General features: G+C 35.8%; 2 protein-coding genes across 5 annotated transcripts; one reads left to right on the plus strand and one right to left on the minus strand.

Moving 5' to 3' along the window:
- Window positions 1-19,976, plus strand: LOC124539644 (zinc finger MYM-type protein 1-like). The gene is made up of 2 exons (XM_047116945.1): window positions 1-1,936; window positions 19,924-19,976. The coding sequence occupies exons 1-2, from the start codon at window positions 1-3 to the stop codon at window positions 19,974-19,976; spliced, it is 1,989 nt and encodes a 662-aa protein (XP_046972901.1).
- Window positions 19,977-20,095: 119 nt separating this feature from the next.
- On the minus strand, window positions 20,096-26,290 carry LOC124539807 (translocator protein-like). 4 transcript variants are annotated; one of them, XM_047117161.1, is made up of 5 exons: window positions 26,062-26,290; window positions 23,458-23,702; window positions 22,810-22,904; window positions 21,938-22,125; window positions 20,096-20,835 (listed from the first exon to the last, which is right to left on the minus strand). In XM_047117161.1, exons 2-4 carry the CDS (start codon window positions 23,690-23,692, stop codon window positions 21,940-21,942), a joined length of 516 nt encoding a protein of 171 aa, XP_046973117.1. In that variant the 5' UTR covers window positions 23,693-23,702; window positions 26,062-26,290; the 3' UTR covers window positions 20,096-20,835; window positions 21,938-21,939. The 4 variants fall into 4 exon arrangements, with proteins under 4 accessions (XP_046973117.1, XP_046973120.1, XP_046973119.1 ...); XM_047117164.1 differs by lacking the exon at window positions 26,062-26,290 and adding an exon at window positions 25,996-26,018; XM_047117163.1 differs by lacking the exon at window positions 26,062-26,290 and adding an exon at window positions 25,862-25,885.
- Window positions 26,291-26,467: the final 177 nt, after the last annotated feature.

A 26,467-nucleotide genomic window follows, 5' to 3' on the forward strand; every position in this document is an offset into this window, starting at 1 on the left:
ATGGACGGAAAGAAGAGGGTAAGGTTAAGTGGGGCAGAGTATCGCAAGCGGGCTAAAGAAAAAGATGATAAGCAAAAGGATACGATTAAAAAAACGCGGAAATTAGACGATTTCTTTGGAAAACCGTCTACAGATATTAAAGATCCTACTATTGAACCAACACTCGACGTTCATAGCAGTAGCGGAGCTCCGTCAACTGATGATTCTGCAGTGTCTTCAAGTGAAAATACTTTGGTCGATGTGGCAAGTATATCAAAAAAACAAGCCGAAGATGTCCCACTAGTACCAGGAGTAGGAGTGCAGCCCAGTCCTCCGGATAAGGAGCTCTACGAAATCAGCGACGATCCAGCTAAATGGACAATCGACGAGTTCACGCGTGATCACATTTGTAAGAATGGAGCCAATCAAAACATCCAAAATGATTTTCCTAATAGTGAGCGCATTTACAAAGATAAAGTGCGACAGTTGTCGAGACATTTATTCGAACGTCAGCTTCTAAATGGCGAAAAAGTTCCGCGAAAGTGGCTAATTTATTCCAAAAGTACTGGATGTGTTTATTGTGGTCCTTGTCTACTTTTTAATGGCGGGGAGAGTCAGTTCGACAAAAAAGAAGGTTTCAATGACTGGAAAAATTCATATCATCGAGTTTCATCTCATGAGAATTCGCCTAATCACAAATTATCTGTTCTGCAAATGAAAGAACGAAGTAACGTGTTAGGTCGCATTGACCACGCATTAACAATGCAATTAGATGAAGAAATAAATTACTGGAAAAACATTCTGAAAAGAGTAGTTGCATGCGTAAAAGCACTTGCATCACGTGGTTTGCCTTTCAGAGGACACGATGAAAAATTTGGATCAATCCACAATGGAAATTATTTGATGTCCTTAGAGCTTATCGCTGAATTCGATCCGTTCTTAGCAAAACACATTACACGTTATGGAAATCCAGGCTCAGGATTTACGAGTTATCTTTCTTCAACAACGTGCGAAGAATTTATTCGACTTATGGGGAACAAAGTTTTGAAGACAATTATAATGGAAATATTAACAGCGAAATATTTTTCTCTGATCATTGACTCGACACCGGATATATCTCACGTAGACCAGCTCACTTATGTAATCAGATATGTCCTGCCTAATGGATCACCTGTAGAACGGTTCCTCAAGTTTATTCCAAACACAGGCCACAAATCACAACAAATGACAGATGCTGTTACCTCAACTTTAATTGAATTGGGAATTGACATTTCCAACTGCCGCGGGCAATCATATGACAACGCAGCTAACATGTCAGGCATATACAACGGCCTACAAACTAAAATAAAGGAAATATCACCCCTTGCCGACTATGTTCCCTGTTCAGCACACTCGCTTAATTTAGTAGGTGAATGTGCAGCTGAAAGCAGCCAAGAGGCTTGTTCCTTCTTTTCTCTACTCCAAGAGTTATACAATTTCTTTGCAGCGTCAACTCAGCGTTGGGAACTCCTTCAAACACATTTCACCGTCAAAAGTCTATCAACGACTCGTTGGTCAGCTCGTGCAGACGCATGTAAAAGTTTGCGCGAATCCTGGAATGAAATCCATAAAGCGCTAGTCACCATCGAAAATGACACAAAACAGAAGAGGACCGTTATATGCGAAGCTAGAGGTATTCGTTTGAAACTGGAACGTTTTGAAACGGCCCTCATGGCTGTTTTTTGGGGATGTTTACTAGATCGCATCAACGCCACAAGTAAAAAACTTCAGAGTGTGGAAATTGACATTACCATTGTCATAGAACTGTACGACACTTTAATACATTTTGTTGGCGAAACAAGAGAGAATTTCGATGAATTCGAAAATAAAGCCATAAAACTGTCCTTCGTACAGGAATATGAAAAAGATTTTCGACGCAATCGAAAGCGTAAGCTGCTTCCTGACGAGACAAATACAGGTGAAAACATGAAACAAAAAAATGGCCGTGAAAATTTTAGAATAAATACGTTTTTGGTAGTCATTGATACATTATCAGAAGAACTGAAAAGACGCCGGGATGCTTATAAATTACTCAACAATAAATTTTACTTTATTACCAACCTGACGAATTTAAGCATCTCAGAAGTCGAAGATAAGGCCAAGGCATTGCAAATGATTTATTCTACTGACTTAGAAGACAATTTTACAGAAGAATGTCTTCATTTTCGTTCTCACTGCAGCATAAAAAATGAGGAGCGAAAGAGTGCAGTCAGTCTGTTGAAATGGTTACGAACCGAAGGTCTTCAAACCATTTACCCAAACGTGGATATTGCTCTTCGTATGTGTGTGTGTACACCCGCCAGTAACTGTACAGGAGAAAGATCGTTTTCTTGTTTGCGCAGAGTTAAAAACTATTTACGCACAACAATGACGGAGCAAAGGTTAAACGATCTTGCTTTGCTTAACATAGAAGCTGATTTTTTAAGCAAATTGGATTGCGAAGATTTAATTAATGATTTTGCTGCGCTTAAGTGCAGACGAGTTTTGTAACACATTGTAAAACATGTATGTTATTAAAAACAAAGCATAAAACTGTTTTAAATGTTTTATTTAAATGTCCAATCATCCCTAAAACCTCGAAAAATATTATAAACTAACTGCCTTATTCATAAAAATATTATTACACTGATCTAGTTAAAATATGTTTTGTTTCTTTTACCACAAAGACGTTTTCAATTGGAAAGCACATTTTAGTTATTGAGGGCTTAAACTTTTTTATGAATAAGACGGTAGCTTTACAAGGTAGCTTTTAGTTAACCAATTTTCTGAATCAATTACAAGTGGAAGTAAAGATTTTTCTTTTCATTAAAAGTGGAAGAAGAAATTCATTACTGATGTATATTATAGTCTATAATGTTGGGGCTAAGAAAGGGGCGGCACATGGCCGGGGGCCTAGAGCGGCTAGGACTGCAAATCCGCCACTGAACAACAACAACAATAAGATTCGACAACAACAACAATCAACAACATCGAGAGAAATTGTGAAAAAATTAAACACATAAAAAATATTGTCTATTTAAAATATGGATTCACGTGGTCTAAATAGGTTCATAAGAAGAGATAAACATAATGAAATTATTATTATAGAAACGGATATATCAGTAAACCAACTAACACATATGTATCTAAACTCGTTTAGATTAAGTCTTTTTCAAGTTTAAAAGTAAGACCATCTTCTATCCACATTTTCTGGAATTTCAACATGCTGCGTCGTTCCTAATTAAAAACTTCTAAGCTTTGCACTAATTACCTGGCTCTTACGAGGGTATCTATTCAGTGGGCACGCTATTTAATTTGCTGGGGCGGTTAATAGCACTAATATGTACATTAATTCGCTTTTTAGAATGTTATACGTTTGCTTTTTTTTATAATTACTATTAATATAAAGATAAACTCGCAGCTGTAGTAATAATTTTGCGGATTATTAAAAATATAAACAAAAGTTTTTTTTTTATGAATGATCAATTGAACGATTTAATTTCATAATATTTTTTCTAAGCACAGTTTTTTCTTTTTATATTGCTTCAATAATTAATAAGAACCTAATACTTCCTTATTAATTTGTAATTTAGCTTTATAAGATATCTACAAAGATTTTTTTCGCTGGGAAAACACATTACTCGTTTCCCCCAATACCCACGAAAAAACCTGCGGTACCCTCTCCATCATTTCAGCGGGCACCACAGGATCGCTTTCGCATTATACTGTGACGAAATATAAGATATCCACTAGACCCATAAAATAATAAATTGAATAAATATGTTTTTTGTTTTTTTTTTTTTGTTTTTATGGTATAGGTTGGCGGACGAGCTTATGGGCCACCTGATGGAAAGTGGTCACCATCACCCCTAGACAATGACGCTGTAAGAAATATTACCTTACATTGTCATTTGCCACCAACCTTGGGAACTAAGATGTTATGTCCCTTGTGCCTGTAGTGTATAACTTATGAGTGGGTGGTACCTACCCAGACGGGCTTGCACCTTTGTGCAATTTGATATATACTTGGTGGTAGGGCTTTCCCTACCACCAAGTAAATGAGTGAAATGAGCTATACAAAATCAATATCAAATAACTCTTTATTCAAGTAGGCTAATAAAATAACTTTGAATCGTCTTGTTACAGTGTCGAATTAAATGATAATGAAATTACTCGCGAAGTAAATTCTTTCGAGAAACAATAAATACTACATCCACGTTTTATATATTTTATATAATCTTTTATTGAGTAGTTAATATGCCTCCTTTTCTAGCATAACCTCTAAATATTTTAAAAGACCAAGTTAAAAATAAATATTGAATCTTATTATAGAAATAAATACCGTGTCATAGGAAAGATGTACTTCTTTGCGAAGTCGGAACGTAGGTACTATTAGTTTACTTTCCTATGTTTAGATCATACTGGTGATATGCTGTTTTAAAGAATGATAATGAATTATATTATAACCAGACGTGACCACAGCGATCTCAATTCTCAGGTAATTTGATACGTTTTATTAAAGAGTTTCAACACCCATATTATGACATATACATATGTATGTATCAGTACTTTCGAGAAAAGAATGGGCATATACATTTTTAGTACATTGCATTTAATATATTCATATGTATTTATTCACGTCTATATGCATGAAGACTAGTAAACTACTTATTTCCTAATTATTATTTTTTAATTTTATTTAATAATAAAAAAACGAGATTAATCACAAGCATTTCAGTTTTCGGTATTACAGTACTTTCCAGACTTGAAGTGTTTAGGTAATCTGTACAATCGTTCTTGTCATTTATCAAAGGTGTCCTTCAGGAAGACAGATTAAAAAACTTTTATCATGAAACGTCAAAGTGACATTCTCCGTCCGAAATGTCGAAGAAAGTACACATTAAATCAAAGGTCATTTGAGTATGCTCTTACGTTCCTTGTTTTGTAACTTGTAATTTAATAAAATGCCCATTTGAGTTTTCCTGTTACATTTTTTTTTCTTTTAATTGTCATGCAAACTTGCAGGAAAACTCAAGTAATGGAAAGAGACCATTGATATACCAAGCATATACGTATACGTTGCCGGCCTTTAAGAAATAACCTTTCTTAAAGTTTACCAAGTATTATCAGTTCGGCAAAAGCGTCGGCGCAAGCTGGTTCCACATAGTGGTTGGGCGAAGCAAAAAATGTCTAAGATTATTATTATATATTAATTACCGATAATATAATACCGGCCGATTCCGAACCGATACGACATGGGAACCTTCAAGAAAAGAGTGTACTCCTTTCTTAAAGGCCGGCAACGCAAAAATTGTTAACTATAATATTCATCTAAGTAAAGATCTAAGCATATATAGGGACAGACAGCGGTAAACGACTTTGTTTTATACTGTGTAATGATAATGATACTACAGAAAAATACGAGAGGCGATCATTGCTTTCCCGAAGTGTACTATCAACCATGAAATCACTCATTCTGTAATAACCTTTTACACACAAGCGTTCTTTGACATTTATTTTTTAAATTCGGCAACAGAGGCAATTTGAACGCTCTCTGGGCTCCTATTGTAAATACAAACATTGCCCCACAAAAGAATTACTGACTCTATGCAGTCGACTAATAGGAGTAATAAGTTTGTGTTTGTTCCTTGTACCAATTGTATCACATTTTCTTACAGAGTCATTTTTCCATTCATTATTCAATAATTTGAAAAGCAACAATTAATACATTGATTTCTTTAAATGTGTGCCTCAATTATTTTTTAGCGCTTAACTTATGCGCGAATAGCCATTTTTAGCACAAATATCTTATAGATAGTGGTCAGCGTTACTCCATAGCATAATACCGTAAGACATTACCGATACTGTGAAAGTTACTAAAATATACGAAGCGTATCGTATCAAAAAGCGGTTGTACGGTGCTGAAAATGCTTTAAAATTTGTGGATTTCCTGGCATCGAGGTGGCGTGGATGATTCATGATCAAACCATTCGATTTTTCTCAAATACTTTTACCTTATACCAGGCTAAACACAAACTCTTTTTACATCCAAAAATATTTACTAAGAGTTTACGTCCAACTATTCGATTTCAGCTACTTAAGAATACATTTGACCATTGAACTGATGCTTAGTGGAGTGTTTTTTTAAGTAAATATACTTATTAGTATAGGATTAACAATTTAGATGTTATCTGTAAGATGGGTGATTAGGTGTTGCCAGGTGTTTCCTTTTTCGAACCGATGATAGTGTTTAATTTGATTATCAATAAGTAAGTGTAATGCTTCTATGAATAAAGGGAATTTTGTTTAAGTTTGAGTTATTGTAATTAATTAATTAATTAAGAACATAAAGTATTAAGAGATGAAATTGCAACGTTAGAAGCTATATCTTCAGCATCCTTCTTTTCTCTACTATTTATCGACTGATTTTCTTATTTTCTTTGCTTGATGGCAATTAACTTACTTTAGAATTTAAAAAAATACAAACTTTTTCTACAAATAACTAATGATGTTCGAATTTCAAACATTAAGACTAGTCTAGTTTAAATATAAGTATCAAAATTAACCATCTCAAATTTGAATTGATAAGGACTTTATTAAAGAAATGAATTTAATTCTAAGCCCGAACAAAACGAGTACAAAAATTAACTCATCGAAAGCAAGTCGTTACAGCAGCCTGCGAACGTTTTAGCATGTAATTGAATTAGACAAGAAACTAGACTCAAGTCTCAAGGCATTACCATTCTTAATAGACATCTTTCTGGAATTTCTTGGTACGTTGGATTGTTCAATTAAAAAGAAGACGCTTATTGTCTTGATTACAAGCTTATTATTATCTTCTATCTATACATATAATAAAATTGCAGTGCCTGTTTGTAATATTAAAATAGCCCTTTTTACTCAATCAATCAATCAATCAATCAAAATAAACTTTATTCAAGTAGGCTTTTACAAGCACTTTTGAATCGTCATTTTACAACCAAGTGAAGCTACCACCGGTTCGGAAAGTAGATTCTACCGAGAATAACCGGCAAGAAACTCAGTAGTTACTCTTTTTTAACATTTAAAAATACAAAGTCATGTTAGTTAAATAATGATATGTATGTACCTATACATATACCAAAACAATTTTTTTTTTTTTAATTTTGTCTACTCTTTAAATACTTGACATTAATATCAAATTTGTTCGAAGACATTAAAGCCGTATGAGGCATAAGCCGTTTTACTTTAGCAATGGGCTATTTACAGTAGAATTTATGTAGTAACGTTTAACCCTTGAAACACAGAATTACGAAACGTTACCGCTTGGAAACAGAAGAACTTATAAATGGCAGACATTTGTCCAATCTTGTGAATTTACACAAAATACTTTATATAATTTCGAAGCCATTTTATATAACATTAATAAAAGATAGGACATGAGCCGAGATGGCCCAGTGGTTAAATTGCGTGCATCTCAACCGATGATTGCTGGTTTAAACCCAGGTAAGCATCACTGAATATTCGTGTGCTTAATTTGTGTTAATAATTTATCTCGTGTTCGACGGTGAAAAAAAATATTGTGTGGAAAACCTGCCACATGTGTGTTCCACCAACCCGCATTGGAACTGCCTGGTGGAATATGTTGCAATCCCTCGAAAGGGAGTGTAGGCCTTAACCCAGCAGTGGGAAATTTACAGGCTGTTGTTATTGTCGCGCTGTAGGATAACTCTTATATCACAAGATAGGGTAACTCATATATACAAAAGACAAGGGTATATTAGTATATTACAGTGCCCTAGAATTCATTAATGTATGGGGCTATCATGGAGAAGACTTATTGTTTGAGTCCCTTTACTTTTAATATCGTTTATGAGAAGTTTTTCTTCTAGTCATCGTTTTATTTTGGCTAGTGATACAATTTTAATTTTGTGTAAGTTTATAGAGATTAGGGATCATTGTGATACTAATCACTTATTATAAAAACGGTACATACGGATCACACATCGGCTTTAATGCGGTGAGTCGAGATGGCCGAGTGGTTAGAACGCGTGCATCTTAACCGATGATTGCGGGTTCAAACCCAAGCAAGCACTGCTGATTCATGTGCTTAATTTGTCTTTATAATTCATCTCGTGCTCAGCGGTGAAGGAAAATATCGTGAGGAAACCTGCATGTGACAAATTTCATAGAAATTCTGCCACATGTGCATTCCACCAACCCGCATTGGAACAACGTGGTGGAATATGTTCCAAACCTTCTCCTCAAAGGGAGAGGAGGCCTCTAGCCCAGCAGTGGGAATTTACAGGCTGTTGTTGTTGTTGTTTAATGCGGTGAGTTATATGGTCTTATAAAGATCTCCTCAATTTTCATTACAGAAAACGTATCTTATATTTGTATACACTGGCAATTATTCCTCAATTCGTAGTTACAATGAAACATTCACGACTTCAGCGAGAGCTTTCTTACAAGTTAAAACGAGTTATATTTTAAACTCTGCTAATTTTGGAGAAACTTGAGCATATTATTTAAATTACTATTAAGATTAAAGTTTAGCTGACGCGGAATCTGTCGCGTGTATGAAACGGTCTCCGTCTTATGAGAGAGTGTAATGCTATAATATAAAAATATTATTGTAGAGTCACGACTCACGAAAGCCGAGATGGCCCAGTTAAAAAGCGTGAATCCATACCGATGATTGTGGGTTCAAACTATGGCTAGCCCCACTGAATTCGCATGTGATCAGTTTGTTTTTATAATTCATCTAATTTTTTATATATAATTTACAAACGACCCGACCCGGCTTCACAAGGGGTGCTGATACAAATTAATACAGAATGTCTGACTGACTTTTTTTAAGATCTTTATAATGTGTAATTTGTATTTTGTTATTCCATGTCAGATGCGTTTTTGTTATGCCACGTTTTATATCGACTTAACGAAAATGCGGTCGAACTGGATAAAAAGGTAATCAACTAGTCAGCCTATGTCCGTCTCCTGATTCTAAGCTACCTCTCCACCAATTTTCAACAAAATCGGTTCATTCGGTCTTAAGTTAGTAGTGTAACTAACACCACTTTCTCTTATATACATAGTAAGAGATTATCTAATAGTTAAAAAATGTATGTGGTCCAACTGAAAATAAAATAAAATATTTATCAACGTTGATAGAAACATTCTTATAAGTCAGTAGGTAAAAAATGTTTTACTATGATATTATAAAAGTCAAATTCAAAAATCTTTATTCAAAATAGAAGTGATAACACTTTCTTATTGATAGTCAAAAATCTACTACCGGTTCGGAATTTAACAGCTCAGACCTGAGAAGAACCGGCGAAAGAAACTCAGCAATATATGTGTATGTGTTAGTCCTTCTTAAAACATTAATTGACTTAATTAAATCCAAGGTATTATTCTATAACAAACCTGTGCTTCAACAAAGAATTTGAATCTTTCATTGATGTATATAAAAAATCAATGTTTTCTAGCTTTCGTCTCGCTTGGCAATATAAAGGAACGGCCTTAAAAGAAAAGTTTAAACGTATTCCTTTCTCCATTCTCGAATTAAATTAAATGCATATTTGTAATTCATACACTGCAAAAGAAATTACTCATAACTTATAAAGCGACTATAAGGAACTTAATACTTTAATTCTTTGTATATTTGATGTCATTTTATATTAATATTCTGATTCTACTTCTTGATGCCTTTGTACAGGTCCATGTGAGACAGATATCATATTCTCGTCGCACTTTCAGACACCAAATAGATATACAAACTTACTATTGCTTTGGAAGTTTTAATGGTGAGTGAGCCAGTGTAACTTGGATGACAGTATTGAATTTAAGTTCTACATTACTAATGCTATAATATGGAAATATGTTTTAAGAAGTTGTCGGTATATATGAAGTTAAAAACAGTCTATAAAAAAAATCTGCGTCAATATCTAAAATTTTGGGTGAAAATTTCAATAGGGGATCATCATTTTTAAAGCTTCCTTTTACGATTAAAATAGGTTTATTTCAGCGTTTCTTTAACATTAATTCAAAAATCAAGAAGTTTTTCTAAAAAAAATCCCATAGGATATCCTATCGGGTATACGGTATTACAGCTACTATAGAGTAGGCCACAGAACCCGAGGTTTTGTGCTTAAACCGTAGGTCGAGTCAATAAAGTGATTGGATATTTCTGTCGACAGAATACAATGACAGCTCGAAGTCTGGAAGCGTTTAAACTCCCGTCGCTTTGAAAGCACGTAAAACCATCGGTCCTAAGCTTGAACTCTTGTCGTTTCGAATTTGTCATAAGGGCCCTATTTCCCATTGGGCTCTCTGGGCAAGTGCCCATACCCCACGATACCTATGTAAAAAAAGTAAAAAGTATTCATACCACATATAAGTAAAAAGTTACTGTACCCTTCCCATTTATATCAATATTATGATCCTTTACCCAATGGTGGCCTGAAAGAGATCGCTGCTTAGCGATCAGGCCGCCTGTTGCACCTCATGCAACTTTTATGTAACAAAAATGTTATTTTTTAGTTTTAAGATTGGGTGCAATAAAAAAAAAAAAATTTTTTATGGAATAGGTGGCAAACGAGCAGGAGGCTCACCTGATGGAAAGTGACTACCACCGCCCATGGACATCTGCAACACCAGGAGGCTTGCCACCTGCAAGTTGCCGGCCTTTAAGAAAGGAGTATTCTCTTTTCTTGAAGGTTCCCATGTCGTATCGGTTCGGAAAAACCGCCGGCGAAAGCTGATTCCACAAAATGGTTGTGCGAGGCAGAAAATGTCTAAGAAATCGCGCTGTTGTGGATTTTCGGACATCAAGATGGTGCGGGTGAAACTTAGAATTTTGGCGAGATGTCCGAAGGTGAAATTCAGCAGCCGGGATTAATCCGAACAATTCTTCGGAACATTCCCCGTAAAAAAATCGGTAGAAGATGCAGAGTGATCCAACATCTCTACGCAAAGCCAAAGGATCAAGGAGATCGGAAAGGGCTTGATCGTCGATAACTCGAGCCGCTCTACGTTGGATGCGGTCAAATGGAAGGAGCTGGTACTGGGGAGCACCCGCCCAGAGGTGAGAGCAGTACTCCATGTGAGGCCGAATTTGCGCCTTGTAAAGTTTAAGGCGATGGGCCGACGTGAAATACTGTCTCGCCTTGCTGAGCACACCGAGCTTCTTTGAAGCCAATTTGGCTTTGCCTTCCAATTGACCGCGGAACTGAACGAGGCTCAAAATATCAACGCCAAGTATTCCGATACTACCTGTAGTGGCTATCGGGATGTTCTCAAATCGTGGAGATACGACAAATGGTGTTTTTTTAGCGGTTAACGCGCAAATTGCGTCTTTTTGGGGTTGAAATGGACTAAATTTAGCCGGCCCCAGTTCGAGACTTCGTTTAACGAAGACTCGATTTCAGACACAAGTTTGTTCCGGTTTTCTTCGACGTTTTCCCGAGAAATATTAGCGCGGCCGGTGTATAAGGTGTCAACGGTACTGTCGTCTGCATAGCAATGAATGTTCCCAATTTGCAACAAGTCATTGATATGCAGAAGAAACAAAGTGGGTGATAGAACGCAGCCTTGTGGAACACCAGCATTGACGAACTTTAAGTCGGAGCATGCACCGTCGACAACGACCTTGATGCTCCGATCTGCCAAAAAGCTGGTAATCCAATTGCATAATTTCCCGGGAAGCCCATAGGAAGGAAGCTTCGAAAGAAGCGCTTTGTGCCACACGCGATCGAAGGCCTTCGCTATGTCCAAGCTGGCTGCTAATGTCTCACCCTTGCTCTCAACTGCCTCAGCCCATCTATGAGTAAGGTAAACTAGAAGATCACCGGCCGACCGACCCCGACCTAAACCGTACTGGCGGTCGCTAATCAGCTGGTTCTCCTCTAGATACCGCAGGAGCTGGCAGTTTATAAGGGACTCCATTATCTTGGAGAGCAAGGAGGTGATGGCTATAGGCCTATAATTGGACGGAACTGAGCGGTTGCCTTTTTTAGGGATCGGGTGCACCAAAGCAGTCTTCCAGGAGTTCGGGACGACGCCTAATGCGTAAGATTGCCGGAAAAGACGCGTTAAGACCGGTGCCAACTCGGGAGCACATGAGCACTCGACTTGTGAATGTCCAAGGAAAGAAGTGCTTTCCGAACTGCACTTTGCCGAAATTTAACCTCCGGCATCGTCGTATCACACCGCGGGATTGATGGTGGTGACTTTCCTTGGTCATCCAGAGTCGAGTTCGATGCGAAGAGAGACCCTAAACGACCGGCCTTCTCCTTCGCGGTATGGGCCAATGACTCACCGTCCCTGTGCAAAGATGGAAAAGAAGGCTGACAGAAATTCCCTAGGACAGCCTTAGCGAGAGACCAGAACGCACGTGTTCCTGATGGGAAACGCACCAGTCTCTCGCCAATTCTGCCAATGTACTTCGACTTCGCCTCAGCTATCACGTTTTTAAAGGACCTAGAGGCAGAGTTATATTCCTTTCTGAATGTGCTGGTGTTTGCATCACGAGACGCTGATGCGTTAGCCCAGTCTTGGTAGCGTTCCCATTTTCGGCGTGAAGCCGTCTTACAGAAGCGACCAAACCAGGGCTGGGACTTGTCACCAATAGGCACCGCAGAATATGGAATGAAAAGTTCCATACCCTGAAGCACCACATCGGCGACAGAGTCAGCAACAACGCTCGGATCATTCATCGAGAAACAAACCCGCCCCCATGGGTAAGATGCAAAGAAGGACCGCATACCATCCCAATATGCTGACTTGTAGTGCCACACGCGACGACAGCCCGCGAAACGAGCTCGTGAGTACCGTGTAACTGGCACTGTACTCCGGACGAGACAGTGGTCCGACGAGCCCAGAGGGGGATCGACGATCAATCAAGACGTCCGGATGCGAAGTCAGCAGAAGGTCCAACAGGGAAGATGTATGATCCCCCACGTCCGGTATTCGCGTTGGCGAGGTGACCAGTTGTGTCAAATCATAAGCCAAAGCGAAGTCGAGAACAGATCTACCCGCATGATCAGTGGTGCGTGATCCAAGCCACTCTACGATGCCACTGTATGATGCGCATTGAAATCGCCCAGAATAATGATCTCTGCGGATGGAGTCTGCTGCAGCACGGAATCTGTAGCCAATTGGACGTGCTCAACCAGTCGGTCGGTTTCGGCATTACCGCAATGGGACCTATAAAGGCACGCGTAGATTCGCGGATGGTCGTCACAGTCTACGCGCAACCAGATAATTGATAGGTCCTGCCCTTCAAGGCTGCCGAGGCGTCGAGAGCAGATATCATCTCTGACGTAAACGCACACCCCAGCTCGTGGCACAAAAGTATGCTCCAATTTGTACCCGGGGTAAGAGAGAAAAGACGTATCGGCAGGAGAAGATATCTGGGTCTCGGTAAGAAAGAGCAAGGCCGGCTTCGCCGTCTCAAGGTGAAAGTGAACGGCATTCAAGTTGGAGTTGAGTCCCCTTATGTTGCATAAGTCCACAGCGAGTGTGGTAGGGGTTGCCTTATGATGCCTGCTCCGCTTGCCCCGAACAGTGGCGAGCGCAAAATTGTACCCCCCCCCCCTCCCCAGAATTCGGAGGGCAGCCTGGGCATCCCTCAGCTCAGCTCAGCTCAGGTGGTGTACGTCCTGAGCATTGATGCCCAGAGAGGGATTCTCCACCTCAGTCGCTGATGGTACCCTCCTGGGGTAATTTCACCAAATTCTGCACAACCATGTTTTGGGGGGAGAGGGATCGGGCCACCGGAACTCTCTCTACGCGGTAGCTAGCTACCACTTCACGCCGATTTTAAGTGAGAGAGTGGTACTTCCCCGGGCGTGCCGGCCCATTCGACTGCAACCGAGAGGTATGCAGTGTGGCACTACCACTTCAAATAATAAACACAAGCCCTTTTGAATTAAACCTATTATAATCGTTGAGCAATATTCACCACATTTAACTTAGTAGTGTTTGCCACTGCGATCATTATCGCTAACCAACGCGCAACGGTTCGTTCGGGCTCCTAATTACTGGTGCGCGGTTTTTTGCAAATTATATTTTGATGTTATCGTTTATGTTTCATAATCGATTATTACTTGGGACGGTTTGGTCACAATATTATATTATTTAACTTTCATTTTATTGTTAATTTCATAAAATATATTGAATGATGGGTAAACGAGCCACTTGTAGCCAATAATTTTACAAGCACTTTTGAATCGTCATTAAACAACTATATTAAGAGAAGCTACCACCGGCTCGGAAAATAGATTCTACCGAGAAGAACCGACAAGAAACTCACGATTCTTTTTCAGCATTCAAAAATACAGCCATCTTGGTTAATTTTAATTATAAATGTATGTAATTATTCCTGTCTGGAAGTCAACAACTATTAATTGTCCTTCTTTACCAGTGTATTTTTACAAATGATTTAAATTTATGAGACGACAAAGTTAAAATCACCACTGCCCATGCATATCATTGGTATGCCTTAACCTTAAAAAAGGTAACTTTCTTTCATTGTATATACAGTAATACTGCCACTTGCTCTTAAATGAAAAGACCATAAATTAATAAGTTCGTTGTATCGAAAAAATGTCCTTATGATTTAAATTTCTAATATTATACGTATGCTAATTTATTTTATTATTGCATGCAGCGTGTCGTCAGTAGTCATTTTAGTTTATATTTGAAGCTGCTATAGATGTATAAAGTTATTGGTAAACTTTATAAAAGAAAAAAATACCTACTTGTTTTTATAATACGGACTTCTTTACAACAAATTTTATATAAAAATCTTTGTTAAAGTGTAGTACGACACAACTTAGATGTAGCATCGGCAAATTCAATTAAACCGATTACTGCTGATTTACACAACCAATAGACATAGCTCCCTATCGCGCCATTCGACGCTGTTCGTCACTATAGATTCTCGCTTCAGTTCAACCCGAGAAAGCAGATGCATGTGCAACAGACGTGAAATTGACGAATATATTAGGTCATAGGATATTACAAGTTATTACGTTTGTGTTAAGATCATATTCACATAAGAAATAAATATTGAGAATTTGAGATAGCGTATAGTACAACACAAATTAGATGTAGCATCGGAAAATGCAATGGAATGAAAATAAAACCGATTACAGCCGATTTTGCAAACCCAATAGAAATAGCTCCCTATCGCGCCATTCGGCGCTATTCGTCGCTATAAATTCAAGCGTCAGAGAAAGCAAGTGCATGTAAATCGACGTGTCAAATTGATGAATATATTGAGTCAAATGATATTACAAGTTGTTACGTTTGTGTAAAGATCATATTCACATGAGAAATAAATATTGGTAATTTGAGATAGCGTACTTAATTCGGATGTGATCGGTTTTGTGAACGAATTTTACAGATGCTACACCTAAGTTGTGTCATACAATACGTCCCTTTCGTTTCGTATAAAATCGATGAAACCGTAAATAATATCTCCAAACTTCGTGAACCCTTTTTACCTCTTTGGATGTTAGGATTCAATGAAACGAATATTCTCCCATCTTTTAGAATACAACATTTACAAAGTTTAAGAATTAAGGGATCTTTCTTTTGTAAACTTCAATACATAATATTATTCATCAGTTAGGGTGCAAATAAAAATTGCTCTCATTTTTTTACTTATTTAGGTTTCAAAAGAAAGTTTACCCAACAATGTTGGTCCAAAATTTAATAAGTGATTTTAATTGGGGTATTAATCTGTTATGGTCTTGATTATTCATAAATATAATAAAGTTATAGTGCCTGTTTGTAACAAAATAACCCCTGTTTGTACTGTGCACAAATATATATCTACTTGGTGGTAGTGCTTTGTGCAAGCCCGTCTGGGTAGGTACCACCAGTATTGATGTATTCCGGTTTGTAGGGTGAGTGAGCCAGTGTAACTACAGGCACAAGGGACATAACATCTTAGTTCCCAAGGCTGGTGACACATTGACAATGTAAGGAATAGTTAATATTTCTTACAGCGTCATTGTCTATGGGTGTTGGTGACCACTTACCATCAGGTGGCCCACATGTTCGTCCGCCAACCTATACCTTAAAAAATATACATAATATATGCACAATACATATATTAAAGTAACATTTTTCACAATTTTTGTGTGTCTGTTTGCTTATGACGGGACTTTCCCTGGCAGAAAGCAGATGCAATAAGGAGTAATTTAGGCAACTTTTTTTGTTAAATTAGAATGAGCACGAAGTCGCGGGCACAGCTAGGTGATAAGTAAAGAAACGCATCGAGAAAATTTATCACTTTAGAAACCAATAAAGTCTGATGAAATCAGCTTGGAGATCTTTAATGTTAACAGCATTAGTGGCGTAGCTATCATAGGGCAAAACAGTGGGGTGCACCAAAAGTTTTATTTATACGGTATAAGTTGGTGGCCAATCGACCATCTGATGGTAAGAGGCCACTGCCCATAAACATTGGCACATTAAGAAATATTTACCCTTTACACCGCCACATACGCAAACTTGAGAACTAAGATGTTATGTCTCTCTGTAATTATCTCAAATCAAACCGCAACACAAAAATACTAATTATTTCAGTGTCGCGGTAGAAACTATATTAATATTATAAATATGAAAGCAACAATGACTGTCTGTGTAACGCTTTTTCACGACCAAACCACTCAACCGAATTTGATCAAATTTGGTATCAAGCAAACTTGAAATCCAAGAAAGGGCATAGGCTACTTTTTTGCCTAACACATGACAACTAAAACTCTAATGCGAGCGAAGCCGCGAGCGACAACTAGTATCCTATAATTATGTGGTACCTTCTCAGACGGAAATCGATATTACTAGCCAGCTTATTAATACGATGGCCCCAATGTATTTAACCATTTTAAGTATTACAAATGCCTAAATAATTTACTCGTTTTTACACCTAGTGTATTAAACATATATTTTAAAAGTAAGCTATTGATACAGAATGTTCTTGATATAAGCAAATCTATTAAATTAGCAATCTGTGCAGCCTACATTCCTCCACCTGTCAATAAATTGGTCTTAGATAATTTTATGGATAATTATAATTGTATCTCTGAATTAATTGACTATAGAACACTTATTATAGGAGATTTTAACTTAAGTTGTATCGATTGGAACTTGACTGAAAGTCACCTCGGTGGATACCACACTACCATCTTAGCTCAATCTTTAATAGATTTCTCGCACATAAACGTTTCCGTCAATTAATCGTGTAAAAAACCATATGAATGAAATCTTGGACTTAGTTCTCTTTAATGATGAATTAATAACTCTCACAGTTGACCCTTCAACATAAGAATTAAGTCGTGTGGATCCTCTACACCCACCTTTTAACATCAATATTGATCTAGAACATAATTCGCAGAAAAACCTGAATAAAAATCTTAACACAAAGAAATGTAATTATTATAAATTAAATTTCAATTCAATAAATGAATTCCTTAGCAACGTAAATTGGGTCGAAACGTTTGCAGAGATTAATGATGTAGATGAAATGGTGAACTGCTTCTACGCTATTATACAAAATTCCATTGAACTTCATACGCCTAACATAACTGTTAAAAACACTTTTAATTACCCCCCGTGGTTCAATAAAACTCTCATTAAAAGAATAAAAGAAAAAGAAAAGATAAGAATAAGATTTAAGAAATATAAAAACCCTATGCATGGGGTGTCACTGTCCATTTTAGAGAAAAGATGCGACAAGCTATCACTAGAGTGCTATAATTCGTATCATAAATTCGCGGAAGAGAAAATTAAATCTGATACTAAGTATTTTTGGTCGTATATAAAAAGAAAGAAAAACAACAAAGCTAGCAACTATGGGGCGAAATGTAAGTTATAGCGAGTGATGGCCCAAGTATTTGTGATTTATTTGCATCACAATTCTCATCAGTTTATGAAGAAAATAAAGTACCTTCCTATAATATTGATTATATTCTTAAAACCTTGGACAGTAGAATCAATAGCAGTTTAGCGATAATTCCATTGAAAGAATCCGACGTTCTAGAAAAATTAAAGTGCTTGGATAACAGTAAAGGTTCTGGACCTGATAACATTCCCCCAATTTAAATAGTAAAATGCTCATCAAATCTTGCTCTGCCCCTCACAATTATATTCAACACTTCGCTACGATTGGGGATATTTCCTTCGAAATGGAAGACTGCAAAAGTAGTTCCCATTTTCAAAAGTGGTGAGAAAAATAATGTAAAAACTACAGGCCCATTTCAATTCTCTCGATATTTGGAATAGTGTTTGAGTCATTAATTTACCCATATATTCACAACCATGTGCGAAGAGTGAGCGAACAAGCATCTTGTTCAGTAATCATCAGTATGGCTTTGTTGCTGGACGGTCTACATGTACGAACTTAGTGAATTTCTCAGAAATTTTATTTGAATCTGTCGATAGAAATAAAAGAGTAGATGTTATTTATACTGACCTAAGTAAGGCTTTTGACCTTGTGCCATTTTCTGCTCTTATTTTAAAACTGTCCGTTTGTGGTCTCACAGGGCCACTGTAAGGATTGCTTGAGTCTTATCTTACTAGCAGACATTTTTATGTTGTTGCCAGCGGTTTTCAATCTAGTAAACGCAAAGTAATATCTGGAGTTCCACAGGGCTCACACTTAGGCCCATTATTATTCAATATATTCATAAACGACCTAACTAGTTCTCTTAAATATTCTACCCCATATTTGTACGCTGATGATGTAAAACTTCTTAAAATCATTGGGAATTCAAATGATACAATCCTTTTACAAGATGATTTAACACAATTGTATAACTGGTGTCAAAATAATGGTATGAAACTCAACCCAGATAAATGTTCATGGATACCTTTCACTAGAAATTATAATGAGATTAGTACGCATTATAATATAGCTGACAATCATATCAATTTCTGTGGATACGATTAGGGATCTTGGTGTGATCTTTGATAAAAAATTAACTTTTATATCACATATGGACAACATAATTAGCAGGGCATCTAAAATGTTGAGTTTCGTTATCAGAAACGGTAAACTGTTTCGAAATCCAAAAACTAAGATCATATTGTTCAACAGTTTTGTCAGGAGCATTTTGGAATATGCAAGTGTTGTTTGGAGGCCACATTACGCAACTCACTGTTTAAGACTAGAGAGAATTCAAAAACGTTTTCTTTACCATCTTACATTTTCTTTAGGTAAAGTCAAATTACTTCCTACCTACAATGAAATACTAAAGTACTTCAAAATTATTTCCTTAAGTCAACGGCGTGACATGCTAGATTTAACGTTTTTATACAAAGCTCTAAATAGTTTATATGATAATTCTTTTCTAGTTTCTAAAATAAATTTAAATGTTCCTGCTAGATACCCACGAAAACCGATAGCGCCATTAGTAAAACCTTTTCGTAAAACCGTCTTAAGAAATAACTCACCTGTGGCACGTTTTTGTAAAATCTTAAACGAGCACAGTGCCCTACTACTACTGCACACTCCCTAGATCCATTCTAGTAAGCTCCTTTTATATCCTCTATCATTGCATGAGGTCTGAGATGATTCTCCTTTATAGGTAATGCATTTAGTTTTAAACCATATTTTGTTATTGTTACTAATATTGTATTTACTCCTGGAGGAACTTAATAAATAAATAAATAAATACGAAGCAAATGTACTATATTAAAGATCGAAAAAGAACATCAAATTACAAAAGAAAAAAATATATTCTCTTCTTACTTACTTGCTGCATCAATCAGATGCAGCAAGTTATTCGTGCAAATGAGGAAAATAAGTGGACCAAGAATACATCCCTGAAGAATTATTAATAAAAACATTCAATTGAGAACATTTGATTTGAGCCCCGAGAGATCACTTATCTGAATATGTTATATATATCTTACCCTCCCAATATATTTTCTCAGGTGTGATATCAGAAGATTCAGAGAAACACTTCTTTAACGCTGTAATGGCGTAGTTTTCTGATTAGTTTACTGCTACACATAATCGAAGGCCTTAGATAAGTCACAAAACAGCTCGAAAGCTTATAGTGACTGTGAGATCTCAGTATCAAGTTGAGTATAAATAAAACACATATATTTTTGATAATTTATTACCTAACATAAACAATAAATGTATTCAAAAAGATGAAATAACATTCGGAAAGCGTTTCGATTATGATACATACAAAAATACTATTATAAATGCAACAGTCAAGGAATGCCCATTTAATGCAACCGAAGGACACTTTAGCCCAGAACAGAGAATCTTTTGGAAATGGTATACAATACAATATATAAGATATAGTTACTTTCCTCGTATATTTCACTTTTCACGTTTGAACACTTATCTTCTTCTACACCATCATCATTATCGTAGCCATAGCCACCATCATCATCATCAACACCATCACCACCATCATCATGACTTACATTATTATTATTGTCATTAAATTAAAGATGGTAAAGCCGAGGATCCTTTATTAAATTACAAAACGTTAACGCCACATACCATTTCTTATCAACTCTCTATTCTAAGTAATACTTATTCAACTAAGTGATATTATATGTATATTTATCCCGCCTAAATTATACATTTTGGTCACAGATAATATTGTGAAAAGTTAGACAACATTGCACTTCGATTATTAATAAAGTGTTTTAAAAAATAAAACAGAAATATAAATTTTAAACAAGTCTTCATAAATTAATACTTATTAAGTTTTTATACAATCATTAAATCTTATAATAAACCTACATTAACATTTGATTTGATTTTGTGTCATTAAGATTATTAAGATGCAAGATTAATTACTTGTGCGCTGTTTTATACTGCATCTGAAATTAAAACAATATTTATAAACAATATGTCATAATTGTCCTCTTCAATAGGCGATGTGATATTTCTATTTGTATTTATTTTTATGTTTATTTTAAGACTCTAAATTGACCACAAGTATATTAAAAAGTAAAACTAAAAAAACAATTACTGCAAAAAATGCGGTTCCAAAATTTCAATTAAAAATTTTCGCGCGAAATCGGATCTGTATTTCGTATGACGTCACTCCTGTCTGTCACTGGCTGGCATTCATGCTTATGCATTTTTTCTCAATCTTTGAGATACTTTTTAACGAACCATTGATACTCCAAAAAATGCGGTATTTTTGGCCAATGTGTATATCTACTTCAACAAAGTTATCAAATAAATTGTTTTTGACTGGACCCTCTGACTCAAAATTGTGCAAAAGGTGGATATAAACTGAAAAGAGAAATTCAGGTTGTGTTTTGACAAACCCAACTTCCATTTTTATTTGAAAAACGCAATTAATTTTCATTTCAATGTTAACTTCTTTACAACTATAACCTCAAATAGGTAGTTACAACAGGAGTGACGTCACTGAACGCTAATTAACGTTTTGAAATATGTTCCATTTCAAGTTTAATTCATAATTATTGTTAAAAAACAACATTATATAAAATATAAACCTTGCAATGGCCCTTCTTTTATATTTTTTAACATTTTAATAGCACCAATCCTATCCCAGCCTTAGAAAATCCCTCCACCCCGCTCTATCTTTGAGCAAACCACGTGATAACTCTCAAATCTTAAACTAGAACTAATCCAAACATAAATTTCTTTCTGGTAGGGCTTTGTGCTAGCCCGTCTGGGTAGGTACCACCCACTCATCAGTTATTCTTCCGCCAAATAACAGTATTCAGTATTGTTGTGTTCCGGTTTGAAGGGTGAGTGAGCCAGTGTAACTACAGGCACAAGGGACATACCATCTTAGTTCCCAAGGTTGGTGGCGCATTGACGATGTAAGGAATAGTTAATATTTCTTACAGCGTCATTGTCTATGGTCTATGGGTGATGGTGACTACTTACCATCAGGTGACTCATATAAAAAAAAAAAAAAAAAAAAAAATGAACTCGACTCACATCTATTCCTTCTTCTCGTCTCTGAGCTCCTTGGGGTTGTTCTTCCAAACGTAATAAGTGATGGAGCTTGCGTAGGCGAGCCAGGCGAGGTAGGGCAGCATGAGCAACCCTGCGGTTCTGTTGACGCGCGCGAAGCTGGCTGCCGTCGCCAATGCCGCACCACTAAGCACTGATATCTCGATGAACGCCTGTTACAACAAGCCACCACTAAATTATGGAACAACTAGCCCTGAGAGACGAGATGACCCAGTGGTTAGAACGCGTGCATGCGTGCACGCGATGATTGCGGGGTCAAACCTCAACTCAATTTGTCATTATAATTCATCTCGTGCTCAACGGTGAAGGAAAACATCGTGAGGAAACCTGCATGTGACAAATTTCATGGAAATTCTGCCACATGTGTATTCCATCAAGCGCATTGGAACAGCGTGGTGGAATATGTTCCAAAACCTTCTCCTCAAAAGGAGAGGAGGCCTTGAGCCCAGCAGTGGGAATTTAAAGGCTGTTGTTGTACCTGTGCCCGCAACCTTGTCTGCCTTTGAATATGACAAAAAACATATTATTGTAGCCTAAGTACCCTATTATATCAGTTATCTACCAGTGAAAGTGAATTCAAAATCGATCCAGCCGTTCCAGAGATTAGCCGGAAGACAGACGGACAAAAATTGTAAAAATTGTTATTTTGGTATAGGTACCATGTATACATATGCATTGAGTAAATTTTAATATTACAAATAGACACTCCAATTTTATTATATGTATAGATATAACTTAGTACCACACTACTCAGTATTCTTAAAATAAGGTAACATTCTGAGCTCATGTCATCTCTCACGGCTAGTTTATCTACAAAATGGTCCAGTTGATCTTACCAATTTAAAATCTTTAAGACCAAAGAAGATAGGTGTCCATCCCCAATTCAGGAGAAGTTGTCCTCCATACAAGGACAAGGGTAAAACTGCATCATCTGTAAATAAAGGCGAATGATTGAAGAAAATTATTTATTAGTACTTATATCGCTATAGAAGTATAACTCAACAAATTCATAGAAAGACAACCAGTATACAATACCACTGACCAAAACTGAAACTACCGCCAATTTCGGAATTTATGAACAAAGTTATGACCAATCAAACTAAACCTTAACATTTTATTAATTGGTAATTAATAACATCATCAGTTGCTGACCAAAATTAAAATAAGACACTATGCGGGTTCAAACCTAGGCAAGCTCTGCTGATTCATGTGCTTAATTTGTGTTTATAATCGTGAGGAAACCTGCATAGAAATTCTGCCACATGTGTATTCCACCAACCTGCATTGGAACAGCGTGGTGGAATATGTTCCAAACCTTCTACTCAAAGGGAGGCATTTAGCCCAGCAATGAGAATTATCAGGTTGTTGTTGTTGTTGTAAGGCACTATGTGTTTGTTCAGAGTTTCAAAAACTGGTAGTTAGAATAACAAAACTCCTGAGTACTTGTTTGCAATTTGAGACTTACTTTACTTAAAAAAACTCACCTGTAAATCCTCCACATTCCTCATACACCAGGTATGAAGCGTAACCCATTCCACTGTAAAGCACCGTCCAAGCTGGTCCAAACACCCATTTGGGTGGGTTCCACGACGGTTTCTTCAATGAGTCGTACCATGCCTTTTCGCTATCCTTACGGATCTGACCCGCGAAGTAAATGCCATTGGCCCAGCCGCCTGCATTGGGGAGAATGATGGAACCGAGTGCCGCCCAGTTAGCCATGGTGATGTCACTGTTAATATAAATCATGATATGTATATAATTATCATAGCTTTATTCAATATACCTAGTTGTTAAATGCCTTCTTGAATAAAGTATATATCAATTTGATTTGATTTGATGAATTATTATATAAATAAATTGGTATATATATAATTTTCCTTTTTATTAAATATTGTGATCATCATTGTAGGTTGATAGATCCCGGCCAGGCGACTGCCGACACACATAAATCCTCACAAACTCATTACATTTATACTCATGTACAATTCATAAACATATTGACAGTTTAGACACTTTTTAAGAAACAAGATTGAGGAAGGAGTTCATAAAATACTTGAAGAAAATAATTTGAAATACCCCTAATTACTAGCAGATCCAATGAAACAAAATAATATGAATTTAATATCAGTTTAAAATAATTTACACCTGAAATAATAGCAATTCAATAGCCATGATTTGTTTTAATCCCAGGATTTGCTCTCACGAACAAACTCATACATATCTTGAAATTAAAATTCTTGAAATCAATTAAAGGTGCAGTTTGATAAATGTCTATAAAAAATAATTTTTTTTTTTTATTTAAATAAGCTATTATAAAAATTAAAGTATTGGATATCCTGAATACTGGTGTCCTGTCCTAATCCTTATTTTACTTGGGGTTGACGCAACATATCCTCTCCTTCCATACATCTCTGTCGGATGAGAAATTAATTATAAAACTAAATTCTACTAAGAAGGAATTGGCTCTTACAGCTCTGTAATATCTGTTTATCTCGAATTAAATCATAATCAAGTACACACAATAACATTTATCAAGTGTTATCTACGCAGTTCTATTACTTACACTTGATCATGAATATGTTTATTCCTTATATTCAAGTTATGAGAATTAAAATTACTCACCGTGTTATAAATAACTATTACATCTTAACAATTTAGTAACCCGACATACAGCACTGAAATTTCATGTGCTTAATGTATGTTTATAATTCATATAACTCTCATGTGTCTAATTTAACAACCCTCACTGAAGGCAGATAAAGTATCCTACTCTTCAGACGATGATGATTTCTGAGCCTAGCTATAAATACTGACTAAATCTAATTAAAAAATATACTCATCAAGTAGGTTTTTAGAGACATTTTTTTTTGGTTTTAGCAAGACTATGTTAAATGTAAATTCCACCAATCAGAATGCAGATGACACCAATAAGAACCAACCAGACTCAATAGTTTTCAGCAATAGTAGTAGTAGTTTTTCAAAATATTACAAGTTAATTTATGTATGGTGCTTGAAAATCCAAAGGTACTAACAGTCATCTATATATATAATCATGTACCAGGAAATATAACTTATTTATTAATGTTTATTAAATATAAATTTTAAACATATTAATTCTGGTAGCTATGGAGAATGTTATACTGTTTTTCAGGCTGAAATTATTAATTTACTTATTAATAAATTATACCATGAATAACAGTTTAATGTAAAATGCTAGATTACATTCTAGGTACGACTATAAGGTATGTAAAAGTTTTATCAATCTTAAATTTACATGTTACACAATAATAAACTTGCTTATCACGGGTTATCTTAACAATATGATCAATTACTTGTCCGATAGCTGTTGATATGTCTGGAATAAAATTGAATTTTGAATTATTAATTTTGTTTTATTTTATTAACATATTACAGAAACAGTTATGTAACTAGTGAAAACTTCATTATTTCATGTTTTATATGAATTGTGATGATTTCTCATTAATTCTCTGGGAAGGAAATTGAAATTTTATATGAGCTATTTTCATAACTAGACGGGCTTTTTTTCGTTTATATATATAAACTCCTTTTTTGTAGTTCTTTAAAGTGAAAAAATCTACATAAAAGTGGTCATTTTAATAGTTTAAATATAAATATAAGAAAAATCATCAAAAGAAATTGTTTTGCTTAATTTTTAACTAGGTACGTAAATATTTAGAATATACTACCTCGTGAATTTAAATAAATCCTGCACACTTTCCATTTTGTCTTAAGGTGAATAAAACTCAACACATACTAATTTCCGATTCGCCCAATTAATCTTATCAGAATAGTCAGTAGATAATTAAATGCAAATTTATTATTTCCGATAGTAGCAAATGTTTTAAATTATTTTAGACAACTACTTACCAAAAATTATAACACTTAACAAATTAACATTGATGATGTAATTCTATGTACACTTATACAATGATAATATAAAACTTTATTTGTCGAGTACAATAATAATTACCTATTCATTGAATTGTAAAATATATTATTACCTCGTATTATCCCAGCAATACAACTAAGTTGCTTGAGAATAAATGAGAAATCTTTTATGTACTTACATGTAACTTTTTACAAAATATCCCACGAACAGAAAACAGAATGCAGAGACTATGAATGTAAAAAAATCTTGTGAAAATTGGAAAACTTCGGTGAAATCACCGGTGCGAATATAACTGTATTCAATTAAAAAGTAGTGAGTTCTAGACAAAATCGTCTTTAACGTTGACTCCTCTATTTATCGGTATTATATTTGCGACATCGTGACTTAAACGTTCCGAATAACGCAGTCGTCGTCTTCTAAATACATCAGTAATTTTAAAATACATCAAAATCACACAATATGTAAGGTTTTTGCTTTCTTCGACTAGTTATCAAAGTTATTTAAAATATTAATTTTCCATAATCCTATTAGAATCTAGTCACTACTTATAAATATAAAAATAATAAAGTTTATTCACAAAGCTT

Source organism: Vanessa cardui, chromosome 23 (genome assembly GCF_905220365.1).
Source record: "Vanessa cardui chromosome 23, ilVanCard2.1, whole genome shotgun sequence".
Lineage (NCBI taxonomy): Eukaryota > Metazoa > Arthropoda > Insecta > Lepidoptera > Nymphalidae > Vanessa > Vanessa cardui.

Coding starts and splice junctions, on each gene's coding strand:
- LOC124539644 (XM_047116945.1), top strand. CDS start 1: ATGGACGGAAAGAAGAGGGTAAGGTTAAGTGGGGCAGAGTATCGCAAG. Junction 1,937..19,923: donor TCCTGACGAGACAAATACAG/GTGAAAACATGA, acceptor ATATTTTCTCAG/GTGTGATATCAGAAGATTCA.
- LOC124539807 (XM_047117160.1), bottom strand. CDS start 25,715: ATGGAAAGTGTGCAGGATTTATTTAAATTCACGAG. Junction 23,703..25,680: donor GATTTATTTAAATTCACGAG/GTAGTATATTCT, acceptor TTATATTAACAG/TGACATCACCATGGCTAACT. Junction 22,126..22,809: donor GTCTTAAAGATTTTAAATTG/GTAAGATCAACT, acceptor TTGTTGTAACAG/GCGTTCATCGAGATATCAGT.